Source organism: Phyllobates terribilis, unplaced genomic scaffold, assembly GCF_046119375.1.
Source record: "Phyllobates terribilis strain yellow unplaced genomic scaffold, ASM4611937v1 Scaffold_9__5_contigs__length_417890890, whole genome shotgun sequence".
NCBI classification, from domain to species: Eukaryota; Metazoa; Chordata; class Amphibia; order Anura; family Dendrobatidae; genus Phyllobates; species Phyllobates terribilis.
In genome coordinates, this window is record NW_027362769.1 from 321,247,410 (window position 1) to 321,275,016 (window position 27,607).

Consider the following 27,607-nt stretch of genomic DNA (forward strand, 5'->3'; position numbering starts at 1 on the left):
ACAGTTTTGGGAAACATTTTTTCCCATCATTAATTTTTTTGTATTGAAAGAAAATTTTTCACATTTTCAGAATTTCTTCTATTGAAAATGAGTATGTTCTTCTTATCCTCACTGATTGCGGTGATGCAAAAAACAAACTTTTTTTGTGGCATTTTTCGCTGATTTTTTTTTTTTTAACAGTTTTTGGTTAATAAAACTAACTTTATTAAACATGTACTGTAGAGAAAGTGCACATGTAATCAACATTCAAAAACTGATAGACTCCTGAGCAAAAAGACTGAATGCTGTCATAAATTCAAAGTGAACTTCCACGAAGTATTAGTTTAAGGCCATGTTCACACGTTCAGTATTTGGTCAGTATTTTACATCAGCATTTATAAACCAAAACCTGGAGTGGAACAATCAGAGGAAAAGTATAATAGAAACACATCACCACTTCTGTATTTATCACCCACTCCTGGTTTTGGCTTACACATACTGATGTAAAATACTGATCAAATACTGAATGTGTGAACATGGCCTAACAGGGGTTCACTTTTTATATACACTGTTCATATCTGTCATAGAGCACAAAGTGACATGCTCATGATGGATATGTACATCATATAGCGTTGAGGAGGTGAGTCTTCTCTTGTTTATTTATTGCAATAAAGATTTGTTATGCATATGTGTGCAAGTTTTGAGGCTGTGGGGGAATTGTGGGAAGGCGTGGGGGCCCTTTGGGGAGGATCATACTGTGTATGTGGATTGTGAAGGAGGGCTGTATACTGTATGTGGAGCTGTGGTTGCATTATACGTGTATGGGGGAATCATACTGTGTGAGAAGCTGTAGTGCTTCATACTGTGTGGAGTGGGGGACTTTGGGGGCATCATGCTGTGTGTGGGAGCCTTCAAACTGTGTGGGTGCTGTAGGGGCATCACACTGAGTGTGGAGAGGCTGAGAAGGCATCATACTAATTTGCTGCTTTCGGGGCATCATACTATGTGGGGACAGCATACAGAATGTGGAGAGAATACGAAGGCATCATACTATGTGTAGGCTGACTGTGGGGCATCATACTGTGTGTGGGCTGACTGTGGGGCATCATACTGTGTGTGGGCTGACTGTGGAGGCATAATACTGTGTGTGGGCTGACTGTGGAGGCATAATACTGTGTTTGGGCTGACTGTGGAGGCATAATACTGTGTTTGGGCTGACTGTGGAGGCATAATACTGTGTTTGGGCTGACTGTGGAGGCATAATACTGTGTTTGGGCTGACTGTGGAGGCATCATACTGTGTGTGGGCTGACTGTGGAGGCATCATACTGTGTTTGGGCTGACTGTGGAGGCATCATACTGTGTTTGGGCTGACTGTGGAGGCATCATACTGTGTTTGGGCTGACTGTGGAGGCATCATACTGTTTTTGGGCTGACTGTGGAGGCATAATACTGTGTGTGGGCTGACTGTGGAGGCATAATACTGTGTGTGGGCTGACTGTGCAGGCATCATACTTTGTGTGGGCTGACTGTGGGGCATCATACTTTGTGTGGGCTGACTGTGCAGGCATCATACTTTGTGTGGAGGGGCTGTTGGCGCATCATACTCTGTGGGGGTGCTCTGAGGGCATCATACTGCGTGGTAGGCCTGCGAGGGGGATGCTGTAGGCGCATCATACTTTGTGGAAGGTGCTGTATGGGGTGATCATATTGTGTGGGGCTTTTAAGTCACCATACTATGTGGGGGGACTGTGGGAGCATCATACTGTAATGGGGGTCACTGTGTAGCCATAATCATACCGTGTGTAGGGGTAACTGTGGGCATTATGTTGTATGGGTGGATGACTGTATGGGCATCATACTGGGGGGGTGGTCTCAATGGGCATCATAATGTATGTAGTGGGATCACAGAGCCATAAAAGTGTTATTGTACTGTGTGGGTACATTAATAGGCTTCAATGGAAGTAATATTTCTGAAGGGGTGCATATAAAGTACTGAGGTGAAGTTAGGGAAGTGACTTAGCATAAAATAAAAACTGCAGTAAGTGTCCCTCTGTGCTAAACTTCAAAGTTGGGAGGTATGTTGAGGGGTGCACAGTACAACAAATATGCAGTGCAAATAACATTTTATTCAATAAATGTGCTTACCTGGATGTGTGCATGTAATTTATAATACTAGATACTGCCAAGTAACAGACACTCAGGACTCCTGACATCCCAAACGACAGAAGAACAAGTCCACATAGGACACAGAGCAAGGTCACACCGCACACTGCTACCACAATACCTAACAAAACAAAACAGTAACAAAATTAAGTCACAATAACAAAGTAAAAGAAAAATCTCCAGTAAGACGTTTTTGATTTGTTATAAATTCGGCACAGTTCGCTGTTTAAAGGATATGGATACCCGTGAGGGAAATGTATTTATTTATTTTTTTTTTTACATCCGCTTCATTCTTTGAGACTGCTGAACAAAGCAGAGCACTGGACTCCCCATTCTCAGGATCGCACAGGTCTCAATAGTCAGACTCCTCACGATCAGTAATTTGTCCCTATATATAGGAGATAACAGCAAGCTACACTTTAGCTAGATCACCACCTGGAAGCACATTTGGTAATTGATACTTAAAGGGGTTGTCCAGCCTTAGGTTACAAGTCTGCAGTCACTCTATATGACTGCAGATTTGTGAATCCTCACATCGCGCACTTTGAGGATCCTCAGGGGTCTGCTCCATGGGTTGGTCATGTGACGACAAGTATGCGACTTGCATACTCCCGGCCACATTACAACTTCTATTGAGAGAGGTCGCCAACGTCTAGTTGGCAAGTGACCCCATTTATGTGTTTACTATGACGTCGAACATGTTTCATTATCTGATTGGCTGGCTCAAAGCAAGCATTTGTGATCTCAGCCACAAAAAGCTGCTGTTGATATGGCCTAGTCCTCTCTGCAGAGATGGCCTAGGTGGCAAGGGGCAAGTAGATACGAGGATAGCGCATCAAGTAATTCTGGAATGCTGTCAGTACTACGTTCAGGGCTCCTTGAAATCAGAGGGAAGCTGTAATAGAGGACACTATCTGACAAAAAAGACATTTCAAGCTGGTGTAAATTGGTTGATCAATATCTAGATATCTGCACATCCGGATGGATGCCATGTTCCAGTCAGTTCAGCTCCAAGCAGGCATTACCAATCTGCACACCAGCCTGACCAACATGGATAAAGGTACACTTACGTATATTGAGAGATGGTGAGAATGATAATAATAATAAAAAAAATTACCTTTATCGTACAGGTACAAGCAGATGGAAGCAACTGAATCTGAGCAAAATTTTTAACAAAATTCAAGAGCAAAAATTATTTTTAGCCAAAAATACACACTTTTAAAAGGGAACCTGTCATCAGATTTTCCTCATATAAACGGGCCATCACATGTACGCCCTCATATACAGCATTCTAGAATGCTGTATATACAGTATGTCCCCAATCTCCTCTGCATAACATGAAAAAGAGCTTTGAATTATACTACCCTACAGGGTTGTCCAGTCCGATGGGCGTGTCGGGTATTGGTCCAACGCCTTCTCTCTTCTTGTGATCACAGTCTTCCCTCCCTGCTTTGTATGGATGATACATCCTACTTCATCCACACAGCATCCTCCATCGCACATGTACTTCTCTCTGCCTCTCCGAGGGCAGAGCAAAGTTTCGTAGAGCAAATGCGCTTGCACTCTTTGCCCTTTCTCCTCACATGTGCATTACAGTAGTTTGCTCTGCCCTCGGAAGGGCAGAGAAAAGTGCATGTGCAAAAGGAGCGCGGTAGGGGACGCTGTGTTGATGATGTAGGGCGCATCATCCACATGAAGCAAGACGGGGGACGGTGATCGCAAGAAGAAAGGAGGCGCTGGATCAAGACCTGTGACGCCCATCGGACCGGACCGCCCCATAGGTGAGTATAATAAAAGGTATTTGTGCAGAGTTATTGGGGACATATGTACAGCATTCTAGAGGGCGTACACGTGCTGGCCCTACTTTCTATAAGGAAATCCTGGTTTAACCACTTCGCGCCAGAGCCTGTTTTTGCCTTCGTGACCAGGCCAATTTTTTCAATTCTGACCACTGCCAGTTTATGAAGTAATTACCCTGGAAGGCTTCAACGTATTCCCCTGATTCTGAGATTGTTTTTTTGTGACATATTGTACTTCATGATAGTGGTAAAATTTCTTCGATATCACTTGCGTTTATTTGTGAAAAAATCAGAAATTTGGTGAAAATTTTGAAAATTTTGCAATTTTCAAACTTTGAATTTTCATGCCCTTAAATCAGAGAGATATGTCACACAAAATAGTTATTAAATAACATTTCCCACATGTCTACTTTACATCAGCACAATTTTGGAACCCAAATTTTTTTTTGTTAGGGAGCTATAAGGGTTAAAAGTTGACCAGCGATTTCTCATTTTTCCAACAAAATTTACAAAAACATTTTTTTAGGGACCACATCATATTTGAAGTCACTTTGAGGGGTCTTTATGACAGAAAATACCCAAAAGTGACACCATTCTAAAAGCTGCACCCCTCAAGGTGCTCAAAACCACATTCAAGAACTTTATTAACCCTTCAGGTGCTTCACAGGAATTTTTGGAATGTGGAAGAAAAAAATTAACATTTAACTTTTTTCACAAAAATGTTACTTTAGACCCAATTTTTTTATTTTCACAGGGGTAACATGAAAAAATGGACCCCAAATTTTTTTGTGCAATTTCTCTTGAGCGTGCTGATACCCCATATGTGAGGGAAAACCACTGTTTGGGCGCACGGCAGGGTTCGGAAGGGAAGGAGCGCCATTAGACTTTTTGAATGTAAAATTTGTCTGAATAATTAGCGGACGCCATGTTGCGTTTGGAGAGCTCCTGATGTGCCTAAACAGTGGAAACCCCCCACAAGTGACACCATTTTGGAAACTAGACCCCTTAGGGAACTTATCTAGATGTGTGGTGAGCACCTTGAACCCCAAGGTGCTTCACAGAAGTTTATAATATTGAGCTGTAAAAATAAAATTTTCACATTTTTCCCACAAAACCGTTTTTCATCCCTTAATTTTGCATTATCGTAAGGGTAATAGGATAAATTGCACCATGAAATTTGTTATGCAATTTCTCCTGAACACGCTGATACCCCATATGTGGAGGCAAATTACTGTTTGGGCACATGGCAGGGTTTGAAAGGGAAGGAGCGCCATTTGACTTTTTGAATGTAAAATTTGTTTGAATAATTAGCGGACGCCATGTCACATTTGGGGAGCCCCTAATGTGCCTAAACAGTGGAAACCCCCCACAAGTGCCACCATTTTGGAAACTAGACCCCTTAGGGAACTTATCTAGATGTGTGGTGAGCACCTTGCACCCCCAGCTGCTTCACAGAAGTTTATAATATTGAGCCGTAAAAATACAATTTTCACATTTTTCCCTCAAAAAATGTTTTTCATTCCCTAATTTTGTATTATCATAAGGGTAACAGGATAAATTGCACCATGAAATTTGTTGTGCAATTTCTCCTGAACACGCCGATACCCCATATGTGGAGGCAAATTACTGTTTGGGCACATGGCAGGGTTTGAAAGGGAAGGAGCGCCATTTGACTTTTTGAATGTAAAATTTGTTTGAATAATTAGCGGACGCCATGTCACATTTGGGGAGCCCCTAATGTGCCTAAACCGTGGAAACCCCCCACAAGTGCCACCAATTTGGAAACTATACCCCTTAGGGAACTTATCTAGATGTGTGGTGAGCACCTTGCACCCCCAGCTGCTTCACAGAAGTTTATAATATTGAGCCGTAAAAATAAAATTTTCACATTTTTCCCATAAAAAATGTTTTTCATTCCCTAATTTTGCATTATCATAAGGGTAACAGGATAAATTGCACCATGAAATTTGTTGTACAATTTCTCCTGAGTACGCCGATACCCCATATGTGGGGGAAAACCACTGCTTTGGTGTACGGCAGGGTTCGGAAGAGAAAGAAGCGCTATGTTGGCTGGGATAGGCAGCAGACACCATGTCACATTTGAAGAGTCGCTGACATGCCAAAACAGCAGAAACCCCCACAAGTGACCCCATTTTGTAAACTACACCTCTCAAGGAATTCATCTAGGGAAGTAGTGAGCATTTTTTAATTTTTAAATTTATACCATTGGGCAGTGAAAAAAGCATAATTATATTTTTACCACAAAAAAATGTTTTACCCTCAGATTTTACATTTTCACACAGGGCAATGGGTAAAAATGGTGCCGAAATGTGTCACACAATTTCTTCTAAAAGTGTCAATACCCCATATGTGGCTGTATCGTACCACTTAGCCATACGGTGAGATTTGAGGGGGAAGGAGCGCTATTTGACAATTGGAGAACAAATTATTGTAGAATAGGCATTTGGATTTGGGAGCACAAAATTTTCTGAATTTCTTTTGGGGGGCAAGGACCATTTTGCTTTTCCAGAGCCTTTCTGCTACCAGTAACTTGGAAGTCCCTTATATTTTTAACAGATGATGGACCTGAGTGGGGACTAGCTTTTTTTGAGGACTGAGTTGAAGCTTTTATTGGGAACATTTTACGTAACATTTATCCGGCGCTCTAGGCTGAGCACTTACATCGGGGTTTCCATCTAATTTTCCAAGTGATGTAATTCAGATGAAACCCCTGCAGGATCCATTCACTGTAATGAGGCAGCAGAGTTACTCTGGACTCCGTCTGGCCTCTGTTTAGTGGTGTCCTTTTTTTCAGAAGTGCACAAAACTGTGGCCAACCGCACTTTTATGCACGCCTAAAACAAATGACACCGTGGGATCCCAGGCTAGACGGCATCCACAGTGGCCTATATCTGCCTCATTACAGGGAATCTTCCATCATGGGTTCTGGCTGAATCACGTATTTCAGAGATTTACACGGAAACTCTGGTGTAAGTGCTCAGCGCAGAGCACAGGATAAATGTGAGCAGAGCCTTACTGGGATCTTTGGGAGACATAATAAACAAATCAGTAGCAGGTGAATAATATTTGTTTTATTTATTTTTTATGCCGTTCCTAGTGTGATATAACTGATTAGATTACTTTATTCTTCGGGTTGGTGCGATTACAGAGATACCAGATTTATATCGGGTTTTTATGACTGACAGCTGTCACACACTAAAATACGCTTTTTTTGCAAAATCTAGTTTTTGCATCACCATATTTTGAGAGCTATAATTTTTCCATATTTCGGCCGATAGAGTCATGTAACGGCTTGTTTTTTGCGGGACGAGTTGAAATTTTTATTGGAACCATTTTTGGGCACGTGACATTTTTTGATCGCTTTCTATTCCGTTTTTTGGGAGGTAAAGTTAACAAAAACAAACACTTCAGGAATTGTTTTTTGAGGTTTTTTTTATGCCGTTCTGCGTGTGGTAAAAGTGATCAGGCAGCGTTATTCTTCGGGTCAGTACGTTTACAGCGATACTACACTTACTGTATTTTTTTTATGTTTTGGCGCTTTTACACAATAAAACAATTTTATAGAAAAAAAAATATTTTTTTTGCATTGCTTTATTCTGAGCGCTATAACTTTTTTATTTTTTGGCTGATGGAGCTGTATGGCGGCTTTTTTTTGCAGAACAAGATGACGTTTTCAGTGGTACCATTTTTATTTCTATTCTGCTTTTTGATCACATTTTTTTCCACTTTTTGTTTGGCGATATGATAAAAAAGCATATTTTTTTGCTCCGTTTTTTATTTATTTTTATTACGGTGTGCACAGAAGGAGTTAATTAGTGTGACAGTTTTATAGCTCGGGTTGTTTCGGACGCGGCGATACCAAATATGTGTACTTTTTTTGGTTTTGTAATAATTTACGGATTTATTGGTTTAATATTTTATTTATTTATTTTTATTTATTTTGTGATTTTTTTTTTAATAGTTTAAAAACTTTTTTTTTACTTTTTTTTACATTTTTACTTAGTCCCTGTATGGGACATTAATTTTTATTTTTCTGATCACTGATCTCATGTAATGTAATACACATATATTACATTATATGAGATCTTCACTGACTGTTTCAGTCAGAGTCTCCTGTCTGACTTCAGCTACATACAGGCTGAAGTCAGACAGGAAGGACACCATATATGGCAGAGCTGGAGGCGGTCATGTGACCTCCAGCTGCCATAGCAACCCCAGGTCCTCAAACGAAACGGAGGTCTTCAGAGGTAAGTAAGACGACCCCCTCTCTTCCTGCTGTCTCCTATATGCCGCGATCACTATAGATCACAGCATATAGAAGACAGCAAAGGGTTAACATCACTGGGACCTGATCTAATCAGGTCCCGATGATGTACCCTGTCAGAGCTAACGCTCTGCACCGGAATCGCAGTGCTTGCAGGACCCTGGGGGTCCTGAGCACTGCGAGACCACCCACCGTTTTTAAACGTCGGCACTGCACAGAGCCCGGCAAGCGCCGACGTTTATCTACAGTGGGCGGTCGGGAACCGGTTAAGTAAAAAAAAGAAAAAAAATCATGTTGCCAAAAATGTCCCTCCCTATCCTAAAAAATATTTTGATTTGAGAGTCCTCAGTCCCTATCCTTTAACAGTTATATCCATTTTAACGATACATTACAGAAAAACCGAAGAGAATTTTACGCATTGGCAGAAGATGGAAGGACTTTTTAAAGGTAGAATAAAATATTGGCAGGTATAAAAAAAAAATGTAAAAAAAAACTATACAGAACTAAATAAATAAATTAGACCACTTCTTGAGAAGCGTGGCTAATAGTGTTGAGCGAGCATGCTCGACACTGCTCGGTACTCGCCCGAGCATCTCACTACTCGGGATGTTCGGCGAGCACCGAGCATTCCTGGGTTACTAGGGCGGGAGCTCGGGTCTCCGCCCTGCATGTTTGGCGCTCTTTACAGAGCCAGTGAACATGCAGGGATTGCCAGCCAGTCACTGTAATGCCGCAGCCATGTTGGTTTTGTCGGCATTACAGTGATTGGCTGGCCGCACAGCGTTACCTCGAGTATTTAAAACCGGGTGCCGCCATCTTGGACACAGTCGCTCCGGATCAGAGGGTGTAGGGAGAGTGCTGATGAGCTAGGGAGAGATTTATACTGCAAAATAGGTAGTGTAAGGTCTCTAAAGCCTGTAAAATCAAACAAACAGTCCTTCTCAGGACTAATATCCATCCCAGATATCAGGCAGGCAGGAAGGCTGGCTGTATAGGAGACGCAGTGGTTATACCAACAAACACTGCATTACAGTCCTGTGTGCTGCTTTTCAAATTGCTAGACTTAGCGCCAGGTCTCAGGGGCCAGGAAAAAAACTTTTTTTTTCATCTAAATCCTCTTTTTTTATTTTTCTCAGTCAGACTGTACAAATACCTGTCTTATTAACCTTTTGGTATTTCCCCCAACCCCCCCCAAAAAAAATTAAGTGCCTGTGAGTGTTCAGACACAAATATATCTGTTTAAAAGAGTCTGGTGTAGGCCAGAGAACTAGAACTGTGGTTTTCCTCTTCCACGATTCAAAATCTCCTTGTTATTACCCTTTTGCCATTGATAGTGCGAGTGTAAGCTATTTTACTTCATTTACAATGGGCAAGGCGCGTGGCAAGGGACGTGGAACTGGACATTCTGGTGATGGTGCGTGCAGAGGACGGGGCCGTGGCCAAGGTGAAAATGTGCCACAACCAACAGCCACATCTTCTCGCTCCCACTTCTTGACCAAATTACTAGGGAAGCACACAACAACAACACTATTGCGAACTGATCAGTATGAACAGGTTATTAATTGGATAGCAGATAATACTTCCAGTCACCTGGGCACCACCACCTCCGGTCTGTCTTCCACATGGTCAAGTCTTAGTAGCCGTGAGTCTCAACCGCATACTCCTCCTCACACCATGCCGAGTGTCGTCAGACAGCAACTGATCCCACAGTTGGACACTCTGAAGAGCTGTTCACTGGTCCATTTCCATATTTGGGCCCCTCGCCTGCTCCGCTTGAAGTGGTGGAAGAGGAGATCCCATGTAGCAATGCCCAAATATTTGAACAGCCACGGCCACAGGAAGGCGACACTTGCCATTTGTCACAAGAGGTGGACGATGAGACACAATTGCCATGAAGTGAGGAGGACCCAGGTGCGGAAGTGGAAGAGGAGGAGGTGGTGGATGATCTAGTAACTGACCCAACGTGGCAGGAGGACACGCAGAGCGCGGCCAGCAGCACACAGGTGGAGGGAGGCAGCGTACCCCAACAGGCAGGAGGAAGCAGTGTGGTGGCCGCAGACAGAAGGCGGGCAACTGTTCCCCGGAACACCAACACGAGGGACGTTGCCAGTAAAACCGGTAGGTCTTCCAGAGTCTGGAATTATTTTAAAGACTCTGCTGATAACCCCAAAAAGGACATTTGTACCACCTGCCAGGCAAGCATCAGCAGGGGTGACAAAACTACCAGCCTGACCACCACCAGGGTACTCTCACAAGGAGTGGAAAGTTTCAAAAGATGGTGAGGGAGTACCTTGCCGACCGTACCAGCATCCTCCGTGATTCCTCTGTGCCTTTTAATTATTGGGTATACAAGCTGGACACTTGGAATGAACTCTCTCTGTACGCCTTGGAGGTCCTGGCCTGCCCTGCCACTAGTGTGTTATTGTGGGGGAATTATAACTGATAAGCGCACTCGCCTGTCAACTGACAATGCTGACAAGCTGACCCTTATCAAAATGAACAAGGGCTGGATTGGGCCAGACTTTTCATCACCACCAAATGACAGCAGAGTAACAAAGTCAAATCCACTGTGTTATTTCGGGAGGTGTATTCCCATGCACCGCTTCACACCCACAAATGGGTATACGCTTCCTCATTTTGGCTGTTTTTTGCTCTTCTCCTTATCCTCAGCCTCCACCACCACTATACCACTAGGGGGACCGTGGTCCGTGTTGCCAGCATTGCAAGTTCCTCCGTCCTAATTTTTGGCAGCTTTTGCTTGGAAGGCATAGGCAAAGACTATGGGAGACCCACTCCCCAATAATGGGAATAATGTTTTTAATATGCTGTACTGCATGGCTCTTGTAAGGGGCATTAAAACCATCTTGTTAAACCACTCTGCACTCCACGACTCTTCCAACGGGCATTGCATTTCCTCCTAATTTTAGTCAGCTTTTGCTTTTCAATGCATAGGCCAACACTAAGGGAGACCCACTCCCCAAATAATGGGTAGAAGGTTTTTAGTACGCTGTAATCCACGTCTGTTTCAAGGGGCATTGCAGTTCCTCATAATTTTTGGAAAGCTTTCCACTCACTGCTTAGGCCAACAGTGTACAGGAGACCCAATTGCTATAAATGGAAAAAAAGGTTTAGTTAAGGCCCTCTGACCTCCATGTCACTTCCAAGGGGCATTGGAGTGCCTCTAAATTTTTGGTAGGCATTGCACTCACTGTATGCCCTATAACTGTGTAGCCGAACAGGTCCTTTTGGTACAGAAACATATCCTACAAGACATGTGTGGTTGACTGACCTGATATTGATGTGAATATTCCCTGTTCCTCCTGCTCTTTCTCCTTTGCCACCACCTCATCCATCATTCATCACCTGAAGCTTTGTTTTAATGGGAGTCATAGAACTGGGATAGTAGCAGGAAAACATCCAGCAATCCTTGGAGGAGGTAGGATATGCGCCAAAACGCTGACCATCTCAGGCCTAGCCGCTACTACATACATGCGCTTGCATTCCAAGGAACAGAAAGCTAAGGAGATGGATGGCCTCATGATCATGAATAATTTACTCGTTGTGTAGGAGGCCGACCACTGCTGCTGCCTACCTTCTGAACTTTGTGTTGAAGCCTGATTGACCCAGGACTCGCATTCCTGTATGTCTGGAGGACGTGTTGCATCCCAGTGTCCAACTGTGTCCCGGCTTCCACAATATTAACCCAGTGTGAAGGAGTCAGTGAGATGGACCATCCCTGGCCACATTCACTTGTCCACGTGTTTGTGGTTAGGTTGTCCTTCCCACTAAATGCACTGGGGAGGACACAGGTAATGTTTTGGTATGCGCAATTGTGTATAAGGCGCATCGGGACAAATAGGGGTGGCTGGGGACCGTTTATGGACGGGGGACTGAGTATGGATACCAGGCCGCCGACGCAGCCATGACGTGGTGGCCAGATTCCGCCTCCACATGCCTAAAAGGCCCAATTTCAAGTGCAAGCAAGCAGTATGGTATTGCAGCCTGGGGGTGGGTGGGTGGCAGGCTGCATACTTGCACTTGCATTGCAAGGAATGGGGGAGGTACAATTGAACACTGCCCTGGGACAAGGACTTGCACGGGGATAGTTGCAAGTCTGCATCTTCTGATGCGGTAAGGATCACTTCTGATGGGCACACTTTTAGGCAGTGACCTGGGTGTCAGAGATGCTTCCAGGGGTCTTCCCCATGCTGTTCCCATGTCTTTTCAGCACTGTAAACATGTGTCACACAGCACATGGCCAGATAAGGTTGTAAAATGTTAAAATGACATTTCCCGGTGAATGCATTTGTCACGGTTGAAAGCAATACAGAAGTGCAAAAACGCATAAAAAATGCTACTTGTGAACATATCCCAAGGTGTGGAGGAGTATTTTTGTTTTTGGTTATTTATTTTACCTTATACACAAGTCTTTACCCTGGAAAGGATGTTCCTTAACATATTTCACAGGAAAACCGTTTCAGTTTCGTTTTTGAACGTTTTATTGTAAGCCCGTAAAAGTGGCTTAATACCTCTGACCACGTTGTTGACAGCAGTGACCTGGGGGTTAGAAATGCTTCCTGGGGCGATGCCCATGCTGCCCCCATGTCATTTGAGCACTGTCACTATCGTTTTGGGGACTTTTTAGGCTTTCTACAGACTGACGGGGGTGCCGCCGCAAAAATGCTCAGGTCTCCCATAGACTAACATTGGGCTCGTTGCTCGGGTCGAGCACCCGAGTATCACGGTGAGCTCGGCCCGAGCTTCGAGCACCCGAGGATTTTAGTGCTCGCTCAACACTAGTGGCTAATCAAAGCAAAAATGGAATTTATACATAAATTTTGCCAGAGCTCAGAAATGAGAATGAGTTTAGAATAGTATAATTTGTATAGAAGATTCAGAATGCTTAAACATAATAAAGAATTATTCACATCAAGTATCCAGCAGTGCAAATAAAAAGAGTATTCTATTATGTACTAGCACAGATAATTATGGGAAACAAATACAAAAGTATACAAAGTGATTTCTGTGATTGACCGAAATAGGAAAAATTAAAATGAAAGAAAATAAAGCAGCGCATATAGGTGAAGAGAGGCCAATGAAGAGTCAATAATGTGCATTGTTGAATTAACCAAAGGCAATCATCCTGCTTGTCCACCCACTGACATTACCTGTATGGGGCTCCCAAGATAATTCTTTGAATGCAATGTGCAGAATTTGAATGAATTCCATTAATCTTTGTCTTGTTAGTACAAACCAGGGCTTTAAAATCAAGTCACAGATATTTGCTTACATTACACCCAGGCACACTGTTTTATTAGGCTTACATTCAATAAAAAAGTACAAAACGTTTCATGCATACAACCATATTACAGCTCTGTCCTAGTTCTCTGTTCATTGACCATGTGCAAATACCTTTTTAGCAAAGTTTTGGCTCTAGAAGGGAAATATATGCAAACTAGCTCACAGAAAACAAGAGAAAACTATATTGAAAGAACTACAAAGCAGAGGTAGCTACCCTACAAGTCAATGTCTGGTGCTTTAACGAACCATGGAGCATGACCAAGTCAGAAACTTGACTAAAGACACCTGTTTGAAGGTGCTTGCACCTCATCTGTATGGAGCAGAGTTTGGCTCCGTTATCGGCTGTGTTTTTTAGTTCCGTTTCTCTGTTCTAGGGATAGAGAAACAGAACTCCGGTGACATACAGATCTGTTAGATAACTGATGCAAACTAATGCAGAAAGACCTCATTGACTATAATGTGTTGTGTCTGGTTTCTGTGCCCTGAATTAAAGGCTAAGCTATTTGTACAGTTCCTACCCAGTTGGCCCTTGAAGAAGTCAACAGGCGAAACCCAGGTTTGAGTACAAGACAGGCATGCCAAATGCTTGGTATTTATTAGCCGTATTATTGTACCTTTGTGAGTAAAATTAAAGCATTTTACTTGAAAATTCTATCTGGTGGTAAACTGCCCCAACCATATGTCATTGTGGGTGAACTGATCAACTTCTGGAACCACAAGATATTTCAAAACATCTCCTGTGGAACTACTGAACCCAACATCTTTCTTTAGTCTCTTCTGATCCAAGCTGTCTTCAGTGGGGTTGGAAAGCTTACGAATTCAGTTGTGGGATAATAATAGTCAAGACCCATAATTATGGTAAAGAATATGCAAGTGAAGTTACCGGAAAGGATTATTCATCTGCATTCAAGTCGGGTTGAGTGGTAAAATTAAATTTACTCACATTTTGCTTGAACATTTATTGGACTGCCTATTACCTTTCCACATTCTGGTCTTAAGATATTTGTTCAGCAGACCAAACTCCTCCATATAAATGAACGCTCAGCTCCTGTGTTCTCAATGAAAGACACTGCCAGACTCCTCTCTTCCTTCTCTTCCCCAGCATCACCTGTCTAGGTAGATGTCACACACAGTGTGGGAAAGACTAAGTGCAACACAAAGGGATGAGGGGAAGTAAGCCCAGACACTAGGGAAAGAGGGAGTGGAGACCCCTAGGCAGATTTAATAACACCCTGCCTCCCCTATCATCCCTATATTGATTCCACACCAATCACCGAGCAGGAAACCTAGGCCCTGAATATCCCTAGAGGTAGACTCTGGATAGGGAGGTGGGATGAGCACTGGTCAGTCCCCACTATAAAGTAAAGACAACAAGGGAGACAAACAAAGGGGAAGAAACTTAGCTTGAGCAGACTCCAAAGAGATAACACCAAATGTACTCCAAGGGCACCAGAGAGGAAGTAAGCCAACTGCTAAAGCTCCATACCTTCACAGGGGAAAATGTGGATATCACCGGCAACTCCCTGAAGCAGACAGAGTTTATAAACACCCAGGCCTAAGTTTATAAACACCCAGGCCAAGGTGTATCAAATCAGAGCAGAGGAAGGTTGCCGCTGGATCCAAAAGTCAAAAGGATTAAGAAGGCGTTTGCAATGCCAAACACAGAGACCTTCGGCAGCCAGATGCAGAGCGACTGTCTGTTGCATCTGACGGATCCGTGACAGTAGAGCTAGGAGGCTCATTTACACATTACACTGTAGACGGATACCACCGACTGTGGGGGAATATGTATGGGGGCCTTTAGAGTAGTGAAGTGCGCTGGAAAAGAGTTTTTTCCATGAACATAATTATTAAGAAACACAGCCGATATCGGAGCCACATACCCTACAAACATTCTATGTATTTTTCTACCACAATTCAGTGTTTTTACAGGACATCAGTCAACAGAATATGCCCTTAAGCTTCAGTGGGCACCCCCAACAGCCCAGCATTACATGACCTTCTTCAGGCTGAACTTACTTTGTTTCCCAGATTTCCCTAATTTTGGGGACATTGGTTTCAGTCAATACCATAATTAACGTACTCCACCGCAATGGTCTCCGTTCCAGACGAGCCTGTATGGTACCTTTACTTTCAAAGCGTCATGTCAAGGCTCGTCTACAGTTTGCTCATGATCACTTGGAGGACTCTGAGACAGACTGGTTCAAGGTTCTATGGTCTGATGAGACCAAGATCGAGATCTTTGGTGCCAACCACACACGTGATGTTTGGAGACTGGATGGCACTGCATACGACCCCAAGAATACCATCCCTACAGTCAAGCATGGTGGTGGCAGCATCATGCTGTGGGGCTGTTTCTCAGCCAAGGGGCCTGGCCATCTGGTCCGCATCCATGGGAAGATGGATAGCACGGCCTACCTGGAGATTTTGGCCAAGAACCTCCGCTCCTCCATCAAGGATCTTAAGATGGGTCGTAATTTCATCTTCCAACAAGACAACGACCCAAAGCACACAGCCAAGAAAACCAAGGCCTGGTTCAAGAGGGAAAAAGTCAAGGTGTTGGAGTGGCCTAGTCAGTCTCCTGACCTTAACCCAATTGAAAACTTGTTGAAGGAGCTCAAGAATAAAGTCCACATGAGACACCCAAAGAACCTAGATAACTTGGAGAAGATCTGCATGGAGGAGTGGGCCAAGATAACTCCACAGACCTGTGCCGGCCTGATCAGGTCTTATAAAAGACGATTATTAGCTGTAATTGCAAACAAGGGTTATTCCACAAAATATTAAACATAGGGGTTGTATAATAATTGACCCACACTTTTATGTTTAAAGTGTAATAAAATTCAACTGAGCAACATAACTTTTTGGTTTGTAAGATTTATGCTTCTGTTCATAAAACCTACTCTCGTTTGCAGTTTGAAGGCTCTAATTTATTTGCATCTTATCAAACCAGGCAATGGACCAGGCAACTGTTAGGTGGATTCATAACTGGCTTAGTGATCAGACTCAAAGGGTGGTTGTAAATGGCTTCACATCCAGCTGGATGAATGTCTCAAGTGGGGTACCACAGGGCTCCGTCCTGGGACCTGTATTGTTCAACATCTTTATCAATGATTTAGATGAAGGAATTGAGGGTAAACTGATTAAATTTGCTGATGACACAAAGCTAGGAGGGATAGCTAATACTAGAGAAGAGAGAGAGAGGATTCAAAAAGACCTAAATAAACTGGAGCAGTGGGCAGCAACCAACAGAATGGTTTTTAACAGGGAAAAATGCAAAGTACTACATCTGGCAATAAAAATGAAAAAAACATATACAGAATGGGAGGAATAGAGCTAAGCAACAGTACATGTGAAAAAGACTTAGGTATACTAATAGATCATAAACTGAACATGAGTCAACAGTGTGATGCAGCAGCAAAAAAGGCAAATACAATTCTGGGATGTATTAACAGAAGCATACAGTCTAGATCACGTGAAGTCATTATCGGTCTTTACTCCTCTTTGGTCAGACCTCATCTGGAATACTGTGTACAGTTTTGGGCACCACATTTTAAAAAAGACAGACAAACTGGAGCAAGTTCAGAGAAGAGCGACCAGAATGGTGACTGGTCTGCAAACCATGTCCTATGAGGAACGGTTGCAGGATTTGGGAATGTTTAGCTTGCAAAAAAGAAGACTGAGAGGAGACTTAATAGCTGTCTACAAATATGTCAAGGGCTGTCACATTGTAGAAGGATCATCTTTATTCTCATTTGCACAAGGAAAGACTAGAAGCAATGGGATGAAACTAAATGGGAGGAGACACAGATTAGATATTAGAAAAAACTTTTTGACAGTTAGGGTGATTAATGAGTGGAACAGGCTGCCACGAGAGGTGGTGAGTTCCCCTTCAATGGACGTCTTCAAACAGAGGCTGGACAGACATCTGTCTGAGATGATCTAGTGAATCCTGCTTTGAGCAGGGGGTTGGACCAGATGACCCAGGAGGTCCCTTCCAACTCTACCATTCTATGATTCTATGATTAAACCAGCTAAATCTGCAGGGGGTTGAATATTACTTGTAGGCACTGTAGCTCAACCTCTGGCAATATTTGTAGACTGAGCCCTCGCGGGCAGGGTCCTCGCTCCTCCTGTACCAGTCGCTGACTCGTATTGTTCAAGATTATTGTAAGTGTTTTTGTTATGTATACCCCCTTTTCACATGTAAAGCGTCATGGAATAAATGGTGCTATAATAATAAATAATATTCTGTTCTATGAAAAGATATTACCAAGATATATATAATGATTGTCTAATACAGATTTAGAAAAAAAAATGAAGACTACAATGAACCTAAATGTATCTTACCTTCCAAAATTATCACCCCAAGGCAGGCAGTGACTGCCGTTCCTGCAATTACAGTCAGAAATAAGCCAACAGGGACAGCAGAGAGTGCAATAAAGACCAGGAGTGACAAGGAGAGAAATGGACGCTCATCCAAGTATTGTCCAACAGGGGAGTTCATAAAGGCGACCACCTACACCAATATGGGAAAAAAAGCAGGTCATGAAAACGATAATTATGGCCTGTTTCATTATAATCCTAAAGACATCAGGGACATGGGCTGAGTTCATACAACTGCGGGTGCCACTGGTAATGATGGTGCTCCCTTTCTTAGGACAGTTGTAAGATCACACGATATCATCATCAACATGTAATAAAACGTACTGCAGGACTTCTTAGGCTATGTGCAGGCAACATCGTTTTCAGACACATACTGCCCAAAAAAAATACCACAAAAACGCCCTATAAAATGAACATAATGCACAGCAATGTCAAAACAACATTGCTGTGCACATGTTACGTCTTTGGTCACATCTTTTATTCGTTTCAGAGTTCGGAAACACTGATGTGGTTAAAAGAAGTGACATGCTCTTTCTTCCGGAAGCCATCTGCTCTCTATAATTCACAGCGTATAGTGAAAGATGCTGCAAGAATGACGGAAAAATCACTTGCAGATGTTTTCCTGAAGCGGCTTTGCCGGGGAAAACTTACTGGCGTCTAAGAGGCGCCATGTGCACAAGGCCGTATAAGGGTTTTCTGGTGGTGCAGAGGGTGTTGTATCCCCATAACTAGTAGTCAAACAGCTTCTTGTATGAGATATAAGATTAATATGTGTGGTTGAAAAGTACATATTGGAAAAAACTGCTTCCACTGCCTTTATATATTCATTCATTCATTCATTCATTCATTCATTCATTCATTGATATTGCATAGCGGTTTCTATTGATGCCAAAATAAGTAAAGATTTCTTCCTTCCATGTTATTCTGTAATTATTATTACTATTATTTAGCAGCCTACAGCAGGATCTGGAGCCATGGCGACTTGATGGATGAACGCTCTGTAGGAAGATCAATTTTATGTAGGCCTAAATAGGTCCACCAGGGTCTTCTCCACCGTTATCTTGATAGTATAAAGCCATCAGGTTGGTGGTCTTCCCCTTTGCCTCATGCTTTCTATTCTTCTGATCATGATTTCCTTCTCCAGTGATTGCTCTCTTCGTATGATGTGTCTATAGTAGGCAAGTCGAAGCTTGGTGATCTTTGCTTCGAGTGATATGTCTGGCTTGATTTGTTCCAAAATTGATTGGTTTATTCTTCTTGCCATCCAAGGTATTGATAACATCCTTCTCCAGCACCACATTTCAAAGGCGTTGGTTCTTCTTCTGTCTTGTTTCTTTATCGTCCAGGTTTCGCATCCACATGTTAGTACAGAAAAGAACAAACTATGTACGAGACGTGTCTTTGTCGCCAGTGAAATGTTCCTCGATTTGAAAACCTTGCCAAGTGACTTCATTGTTGGTTTGCCCATAGCTGATCTCCTGTTGATGCCCCGTGTCGTCTCTGCATCTTGAGTGATCCTTGATCCGAGTAGGTTGAAGTCCTTTACAACTTCCAGTTTGTCTCAAATGTTCATCATCTCAAGTATGTCCAGGTCGTATCTGCCAATAGTCAATATAGTTTGTCTACTTTGTAAACTAATCAAAATTTCAAGTTCTAAAGCATTTACATAGGTTGACATCTGCTATGGCTCAAAGGACTATTACACTCGGTTATACTTTTCCAAGGTCCATGCAGAATATACCGTATTCTGAGGATTATAAGATGCACCGGACCATAAGACACACTACAAATTTTGGGGAGGAAAACAGGAAAAAAAATGTTTTTAATAAAATGGTGGTGCGTCTTATAGTCCGCTTTTATTGTAGCTTTCTGAGGGTAGAGCGGGGTCCAAGGAGGCACACAACTTTATCATGTGAGCACCTCCCTGAATCCTTATGTTCCTCTACACCAGATAAGACCGTATGGTGCATTGGTTTCCCAGCATATTTCTGTGGTTCTATCTTTTTAAACCAAGCATTGGTCTTCTTCACCAGATATGGTTGGAGCACCTGGTCTGAGAGGTTTACACTGCCCATACATTTTTTTATAGTCTGTTACAGATACCGGTTCCTATTGTCCCTAGTGGCGCCCCTCTCACTAACTAACTATCATAGTGGTTTCTGTTGCCATATTTTGAGGTCTATAACTATGTTATTTTTTTCACAATAGAGCTGTATGACACCTTGCTTTTTGGATGGAGAACTGACATTTCTAATGATACTATTTTGGCGTACATATGACTTTTTGATCACTTTAATTGCATATTTTGGAAGATACATATAAAAAAAAAATCTGGGTTTTCAAAAAAAAAAAATTTTTTGCTTTACAACATTTACTGTTCAGGTTAAATAATTAAATATTCTGATAGATATAAATATGTTTTTTTTGTTTTTAATATATTTATTTTAAATGGGGAAAAAGGAAAAATAAGGGTCAATTAGTTTTTGTTTTCTTTGTAATATTTTGAAAAACTTTTTTTGTTTTATTTTTACATCATTGTTAGTCCTTTTTGGTGTCTTGAACCAGCAGTTAACTGTATTGCAGTACATAGCTAAAATGATGGTCTCCCATGATGCTCAACCTGTGGCTGGGCTTCACATGAGTATCACCATTGCAGCAATGGGGACCTTCAGCAGGTCCCAGCTGTCATAGCAACCCATTGGCACCCAGTAATTGACCCCAGGACTTAAGATACAGTTGTCAGAGATTGACAATGACATTGATGTGGATAACAATAGTGATCGGCGCTTAGCTTCTGGGCTCACTCCATACATTCGCATCTGGAATGAGCCGTACATCTACACGGGATGTTGAGAAGTAGTTAATTATTTTTCCTTCGAGGCACTGAAAAGGTATAAAGAACACTATGATGCAGTGCTGTTTCAAATGGCCAATTCATGCTCCTTCTAAAGCTGCTTTTAACTGCTGCTCAGCCAAGATCAGTACTCCATTTACAAACAGAGTAGAGGAGTGCAGAGCGGAGAAACTAAGAGGGGTATTCCCCTATTCTGATTATTTGTAAATAGAGTAGGGACCTTCACTGGGCAGCAGTTGAAAGCAGCTTCTAAAAGGAGCATGAACAGACCATATGAAAAAAAGCACTGCAGCATAGTGTTTGGGAGAGAAGGAAGCAAAATAAGGTAATGAAGTATAATACAAAACTTTATACCTTTTCAATGCCTGGAAGATAATTAACTCCTTCACAGGAAAACGAATATAAAACTTCATAACTTTGGAATGCATTGAGGATAATTAATTTAAAAAAAATAACAAATGTGTTACTAAATATTACAGTTAAAAAATGTATATTTCTGGAGACCCTCATAGCGCCACAAATGCTTTAGTTATCATTCTGATGTTGTTACTCCATGAACAGATTGTCATTACTATAATGGGATCTGACACAGGCAGCGAAAGGTGAAAAGGAGCCTTGAAAGGGAGAAAATTCTAAATGGAACCTACTACTTCAGAGTACAGGTACGAAAGTAAATACTGAAGAATTTACACTCTTTATGCTTATATTTTTGTAAATGTACAGTCAAAAAAGCAGTACTTTGCATATGTGTGAGCAATCCTAGTATTCAGTGAAATGTTAAAGTGAATAGAAGTAAACAGGATTAAGAGGTAAAATCGATTGATCTATGGCAGCACAAAGAAGTTCTGGCAAAAATTTACAAAAATAATTATAAATTTGATTTTTTTTGTCTCTTTACGGCTGCCTTGCAACACTCCACAACCAACAGGAATGGTATTCTTTGAAAATTGTTTTCTCATAGCCCTTATATCAGTTTCCCCAGATTAATTGCAATAATCACCATAATTACATCTCATATTCTTACACAGCTGTTTTGTTACTTTTGTTTAAATAGCTGTCATTTTATGACTTTCTTCTCAATTAACTTCACCTGGAACACTTAAAGGGGCAAACCACTTGATGATAATAATGATGACGACTCAAGCATTGTATAATTACTAGTATTACTAATACAGTGTTTCTCTAGCCTCCCTCATGTGGCATCCATAGCGTGGGATTTAGGCCATGTAGAACAAATCTTTACTTTAAAAAACAAACTATTTTACAAAATAAAAAAAAATATAAGAAAGTGGTCAAGGGGGTGACACTTCGTTAAGATGTTAAGAAAGATGGTGGCTTCACTTTGCATATACTTCAATGAATTAAAAAAAAAATGCAGAAGAAGTTTTTCGTCAATGCAATTTTATAGTCATATTCCAATAGAAAAATATAATGTGAAGTGTAGTAATAGAAAACTAAATATTGACCTCGATTAGGCAACAATGACTTAGTTCTATAGACATCCTCATCCCTTCCGAACATGGTGCACCGGCGAATAATGGAGGTAGAGGAAGCAGGAAGAGTTTTCAACGTGTAACACAATATGCCATCTTGGTGCAAGGTTTCGGGGACATGCACCTTCCTCAGGCGTTCTGAAATGGAAAAATTCTTCCTGCTACCTTCGATAGGACCGAGTCATTGTTGCCTCATCGGGGTAAATATTTTGTTTTCTGTACTTCACAATATGTTTTATTATTGGAAAATTGATATAAAAAGGGATTGAAAATAGTTTTCCTTATTGTGTGTTTTTGCTTTTTTTTTTTTTTTAATAACATAACAGAGAATTTGGAGATATCCTTATCTATACACAGCGATTTCCCCAAGAGTGCAGTGAAGGTCTTTATATATATTTTTTGGACTCTAAGTTGGTTTTTAATATTAGCGGAAGGAGTATTCTACTATTATTATTATTATTATTATTTTTAACACCTCACAGATGCAGATACTTTTGGCCTAGAAAACAGTGTTTTATTTTTCCTCGCTAGAGTCATAACATTTCAGATGAAATAGCTATAGGTGGTTTTGGTTTTTTTGAAGGCTTTTAATTGTACATTTAATATATAGAAAAACATTTATAAATTTTATTTTGTAGAGAAATGAAGAAGAAAAGAAACAGATTCTGCAATTTTTGGGTTTCGTGTTTACAGTGTTCACGATGAAGTACAATTGAATTGTAAGTTTTATTTTGCTGTTTTGTTTTTTTTTTGAAGTGTGAAATTCTTAGATTCTATAAAACAAACACCAAAGAATAGAGTGAGGTTGGCAGCATTTATTTAACTACCGAGACAGAAGTTTTTCATTTTTCTGTCGACTAAGCCGTTTATCAGGACGAGTTGATATCTATATTGGCACCATTTTCACGTATTAACTACTTTTTGATTACTTTTTTGTCTATTTTTGGAAGTTTTGATGATCAATTTTATAGTTAGGGCTGTGAGTAATTTGATTAATTATGTGTATCTACATTTTATTACCTAACAGGTGTACAAAGATGGCAGACTGTGGACTTCATATGACCCCCGAATGATCTGACAACCCATGAGAGCAACAATTTTTCTGTCAAACTCCCTATATGCTATTGTCACCATTGATCGTGGGATCTAAGGGGTAAATAACTGAGCCATTTCCATTCCCCACCATGGCCCGTCATGATTATTACTCGGCTGTGTGATCATAAACACGTGGCCAAAATTGTTGGTTCCCCTCGTTTAATGAAAGAAAAACCCACAATGGTCACAGAAATAACTTAAATCTGACAAAAGTAATAATAAATTAAAAATTATTAAAATGAACAAATGAAAGTCAGTCATTGCTTTTCAACCCTGCTTCCACAGGCCTCGAGACGGGGGATTAGGGCAGATTTATAACCGGCTCTGTCCCCGGTCAGAGTCCAACCAAGAAGGCCCAGGAGGGGAGCAGAGGAGATAGGCTCCACAGGCGAAAGGATCTCAGGAGGTGCGGACGGAGCGGAGTCGCCACCTGCATACCTTATTCTGGCCCTGCCAGAGAGACCCTGCCGCATGAGGGGGTAACGGTCCCCGATTATCTGACTTTGCACTTCAAATCTCTGTCGGAAAAGTCCGGAGGCTTATGTGGATCCCAGGGGGCTACGGAAGGAGCGGAGTCACCACTTGTGTGCCCTAATCTGAGTTTATCCAGAGAGACCCGGCCATACACCACGCTCTCACCACAAGTCACCAAAAAGGTCACCCAGTGGGTCCGGGAACTACACGTTACCCACAAGGGACATCGCAGTACCCGTACGGGACTCAGTGGGGGACACAAGGCGGGAGAAGTTCAACAAGAGAGGAACACACTAGAGTGGGGGTCCTGTCAAGCGCTCCTGAACTACCTGGAGTGTGCTGAACTCCACCCTGGCGGCCGCAGCTCGCCGTGTGACAGCAGAGAGGAGCTCTGAGCTGAGAAAACACCACCGTGAGTAAAGACTTGGATGACTTCAAATACTGCCTCTGTCTGTTCTTTCCTACGCGGCTCTGCACCCGCCAACGCTCTATTGCACACCTTCTCTACGCTGCCCTGAGGCCTGCTCCACCTGTGGGTAGCCGAACCATCTATAGCTGCCTGATCAACGGCCTCAGAGGACTGTCGCAGCGCTGGTGATCCTCACCAGACACCACGGGTGGAGTCACGAACATTCGCCCTATCGCATACACCTTTTCCCCCTTCCCTTTGCTTTTAAGAGTGACCACAGGGTACGAGCCCGGGAGCCGGCCACCGCAACATCCCCATCCCCCAAAACAAACAGCAAGGCCCGAGCGCCGAGTCGTCCCCATCCCCTGGGCGCGTCAGCTGCACTTCCAGTAAGACATACAGTATGTACGTATGACCACTTAATGATGTTGTAAGATTTTTGGGATTGGGCGATCCATTTAGTTTCTAATATATGGAGCCTTGTAGGTTTTGAACTATTTCTGAAGGGAGCTGGACAAGCAAAAATTCCAAATGGATGAGCCCTGAAGTAAAGAATTTCTACTATGTACATTTAGATCCTTAGATCAAAAAATGCATATGGTAGGTTTAAATTACCTATTTCTTTTATATTACATGGTATCTACCAGAATTCAGCCTAGAGAACGTATAAGTATAGTCAGCGATTTTTCCAAGTCCCGAATAGCCTATATTATAAATAGTTACAGTACTTACAAATGAAGCACTTATTTCAGATAATGTACTTGAGAGCAAAAGTCTGCAATTCTAAAAGTGCTTGATTCCTCAATGGTGCATGTGCAGAATATTAATATAGTCGCTGAAGGTTTTTACAGCTAATGTATTACAGTTACAATCATAATTATTCAACCTCCATTGCAAATTAGGCCGATTAGCAAAATTTACAAACGTTCTTCTGTTTGCAATAAACCAATCAAACAAGAACAATTTGACTAACCCCTTCCCGACCGGGTTATTTTCCGTTTTTGCATTCTTTGCCTTCTTCCAAGAGCCATTACTTTTTATTTTTACCGCCACGAGAGCTTGTTTTTGCCGGGACAAGTTGTAGTATTCAATGACACCATTCAATGTGCTGGAAAACAAGGAAAAAAAATTCCAAAAAAGTGCGCAAAAAAATCAATTCTGTTTTTCTGCTGTCATTGTGGAGTAAAAATGATTTGGCAATATGATTCTCCAGGTCAGTATGATTACGGTAATACAAAATTTGTTAAGTTCAATAGAGCTACATTAAGACTTGTTTTTTTGCATGATGAGCTGATGTTTTATTTGATACCATCAGAATAGCTACGATGTTTTGATTGTTCCTTAGTGAACTTTTTGCAGTGTTGCGAAAAACTGCAATTCTGATGTTTTCATTTTTTTTTTCCCCATTAAACTCTTTGCGACCTTGGGATTTTCCTTTTTTTTTGCATTTTCGTTTTTTGCTCCTCTTGTTCCCAGAGCCATAGCGTTTTTATTTTTTGGTCAATATGGCCATGTGAGGGCTTATTTTTTGTGGGACGAGTTGTAACTTTAAACGCCATTACTAGTTTTACCATATCGTGTACTGGAAAACAGGGAAAAAAAAAACAAGTGTGTTGAAATTGCAAAAAAAATGCAATTCCACAGTTGCTTTTTGTTTTTTTTTCTTTTCACGTTCACTGGATGCTAAAACTGACCTGCCATTATTATTCTCCAGGTCATTACGAGTTCGTAGACACCAAACAAGTATAGGTTATTTTTTATTTAAGTGGTGAAAAAAAAATCCAAAGTTTGCTAAAAAATTTTTTTTTAAAATGGCGCCATTTTCCAAGACCCGTAGCGTTTCCATTTTTCGGGATCTGGGGCCGGATGAGGGCTTATTTTTTGCACGCCGGGCTGACGTTTTAATTGATACCATTTTGGGGTAGATGCAATCTTTTCATCGCCCGTTATTGCATTTTATTGCAATGTTGTGGTGACCAAAAAAACGTAATTCTGGCGTTTGGAATTTTTTTCTCGTTACGCCGTTTACCGATCGGATTAATTCTTTTTTTATATTGATAGGTTGCGCGATTCTGAATGCGGCGATGCCAAATATGTGTATGTGGAGTTTATTTATTATTATTTTATTTTGAATGGGGCAAAAAGGGGGTGACTTAAACTTTTACATTTTTTTAATTTTTTTAATATTTTTAAAAACAATTTTTTAAAACGTTTTGCTTGCTTCTATAGTCTCCATAGGAGACTAGAAGCAGCACTTGTCTGATCGCCTCTGCTACATAGAGGTGATCAGCAGATCACCTGTATGGAGCAGAAATGCTCCTGTACTATGAGCGCCGACCACTAGGTGGCGCTCACAGTAATCTTTACATGACAACTACTGGAGCCTGCTGCAGACCCAGGGTTGTCATGACCACCCATCGGTGACCCGCGATCACGTGACGGGGTCACCGATGGGCGGGGCTAATGTCGTGCTTCCGGTGCTGCGATGTTAAATGCCGCTGTCAGAGATTGACAGCGGCATTTAACATGTTAACAGCCGCGAGTGGATCGTGATTCCACCCGCGGCTGTTGCGGGCACATGTCAGCTGTAATAATCAGCTGACATGTGCCCGGTTAAGTGCGGGCTCACCGTCGAAGTCCTCACTGAACCTGGGGTGATGGCCTGGGGAGTATTAATACGCCCCAGGCCAGTAAGGTGTTAAATCTTGTTTTTTAAATGCCACTGTCTGAGATTGGCAGCAGTATGTGAGAAGTCAACAGCAGCAGGCAGTGATCAGCTCTGTCTACTGCTGTTAAAGGCAGATGATGGCTGTGTAGCACAGCCATCATCTGTTGAGAAATATGCAAGCTCAGCTCCTGAGCGTGCTTCAAAGACAGGGACCTGAAATATGACATAATAGCAAATCATGTGTCAGGAAAGAATATATAGTTGTACTGAGCAGAAAATAACACTTGGGAGAGGTATTAAAATGAATATACAATTAAACCCTAAACCCATTGAAAAATACAATTAAATCAACTAAATCTCAACCCCTCAATAGCAGGACATTGAATCGCATTTATTGTCAACGTATTACGTTTTAATAGTCTACCAGTGAGAGGTTAATATCTACTCGTGGAATCTGCCCTTTTAGGGTTTATTTCAATAGATTTCTGGAGAGGGTTAAATAGGTCACAACGTGTGAATACAGCCCAGGTAAAAAGAGTGCTCCAAAAAGTTAAAGAGACCATTGCCTTTCAGAAAGGTTAAAAGGATCACTGGCTATACTATCTGGACGTGGGAGAAAGAGGAAGCAATTATCGGCTGCCACCAGATTCCTATGGAGCCAGTGACTACAAAAAGATCTGGATTTGGTGGCAGCAGGCA

General features: G+C 41.8%; 1 protein-coding gene across 2 annotated transcripts in view; it reads right to left on the reverse strand.

Annotated features, from left to right (window-relative positions):
• The window catches only part of LDAF1 (lipid droplet assembly factor 1), a 115,246-nt gene that overhangs the window by 12,384 nt on the left and 75,255 nt on the right, over positions 1-27,607 (reverse strand). Inside the window, exons 3-4 of one of the 2 annotated variants that reach the window (XM_073647960.1) lie at positions 17,880-18,048; positions 2,127-2,265 (exon numbers count right to left, since the gene is read on the reverse strand). In XM_073647960.1, the coding sequence (XP_073504061.1) occupies positions 2,127-2,265; positions 17,880-18,048 (308 nt within the window). The remainder of the gene's footprint in view (positions 1-2,126; positions 2,266-17,879; positions 18,049-27,607) is intronic. The other variant, XM_073647961.1, reaches the window with a different exon arrangement.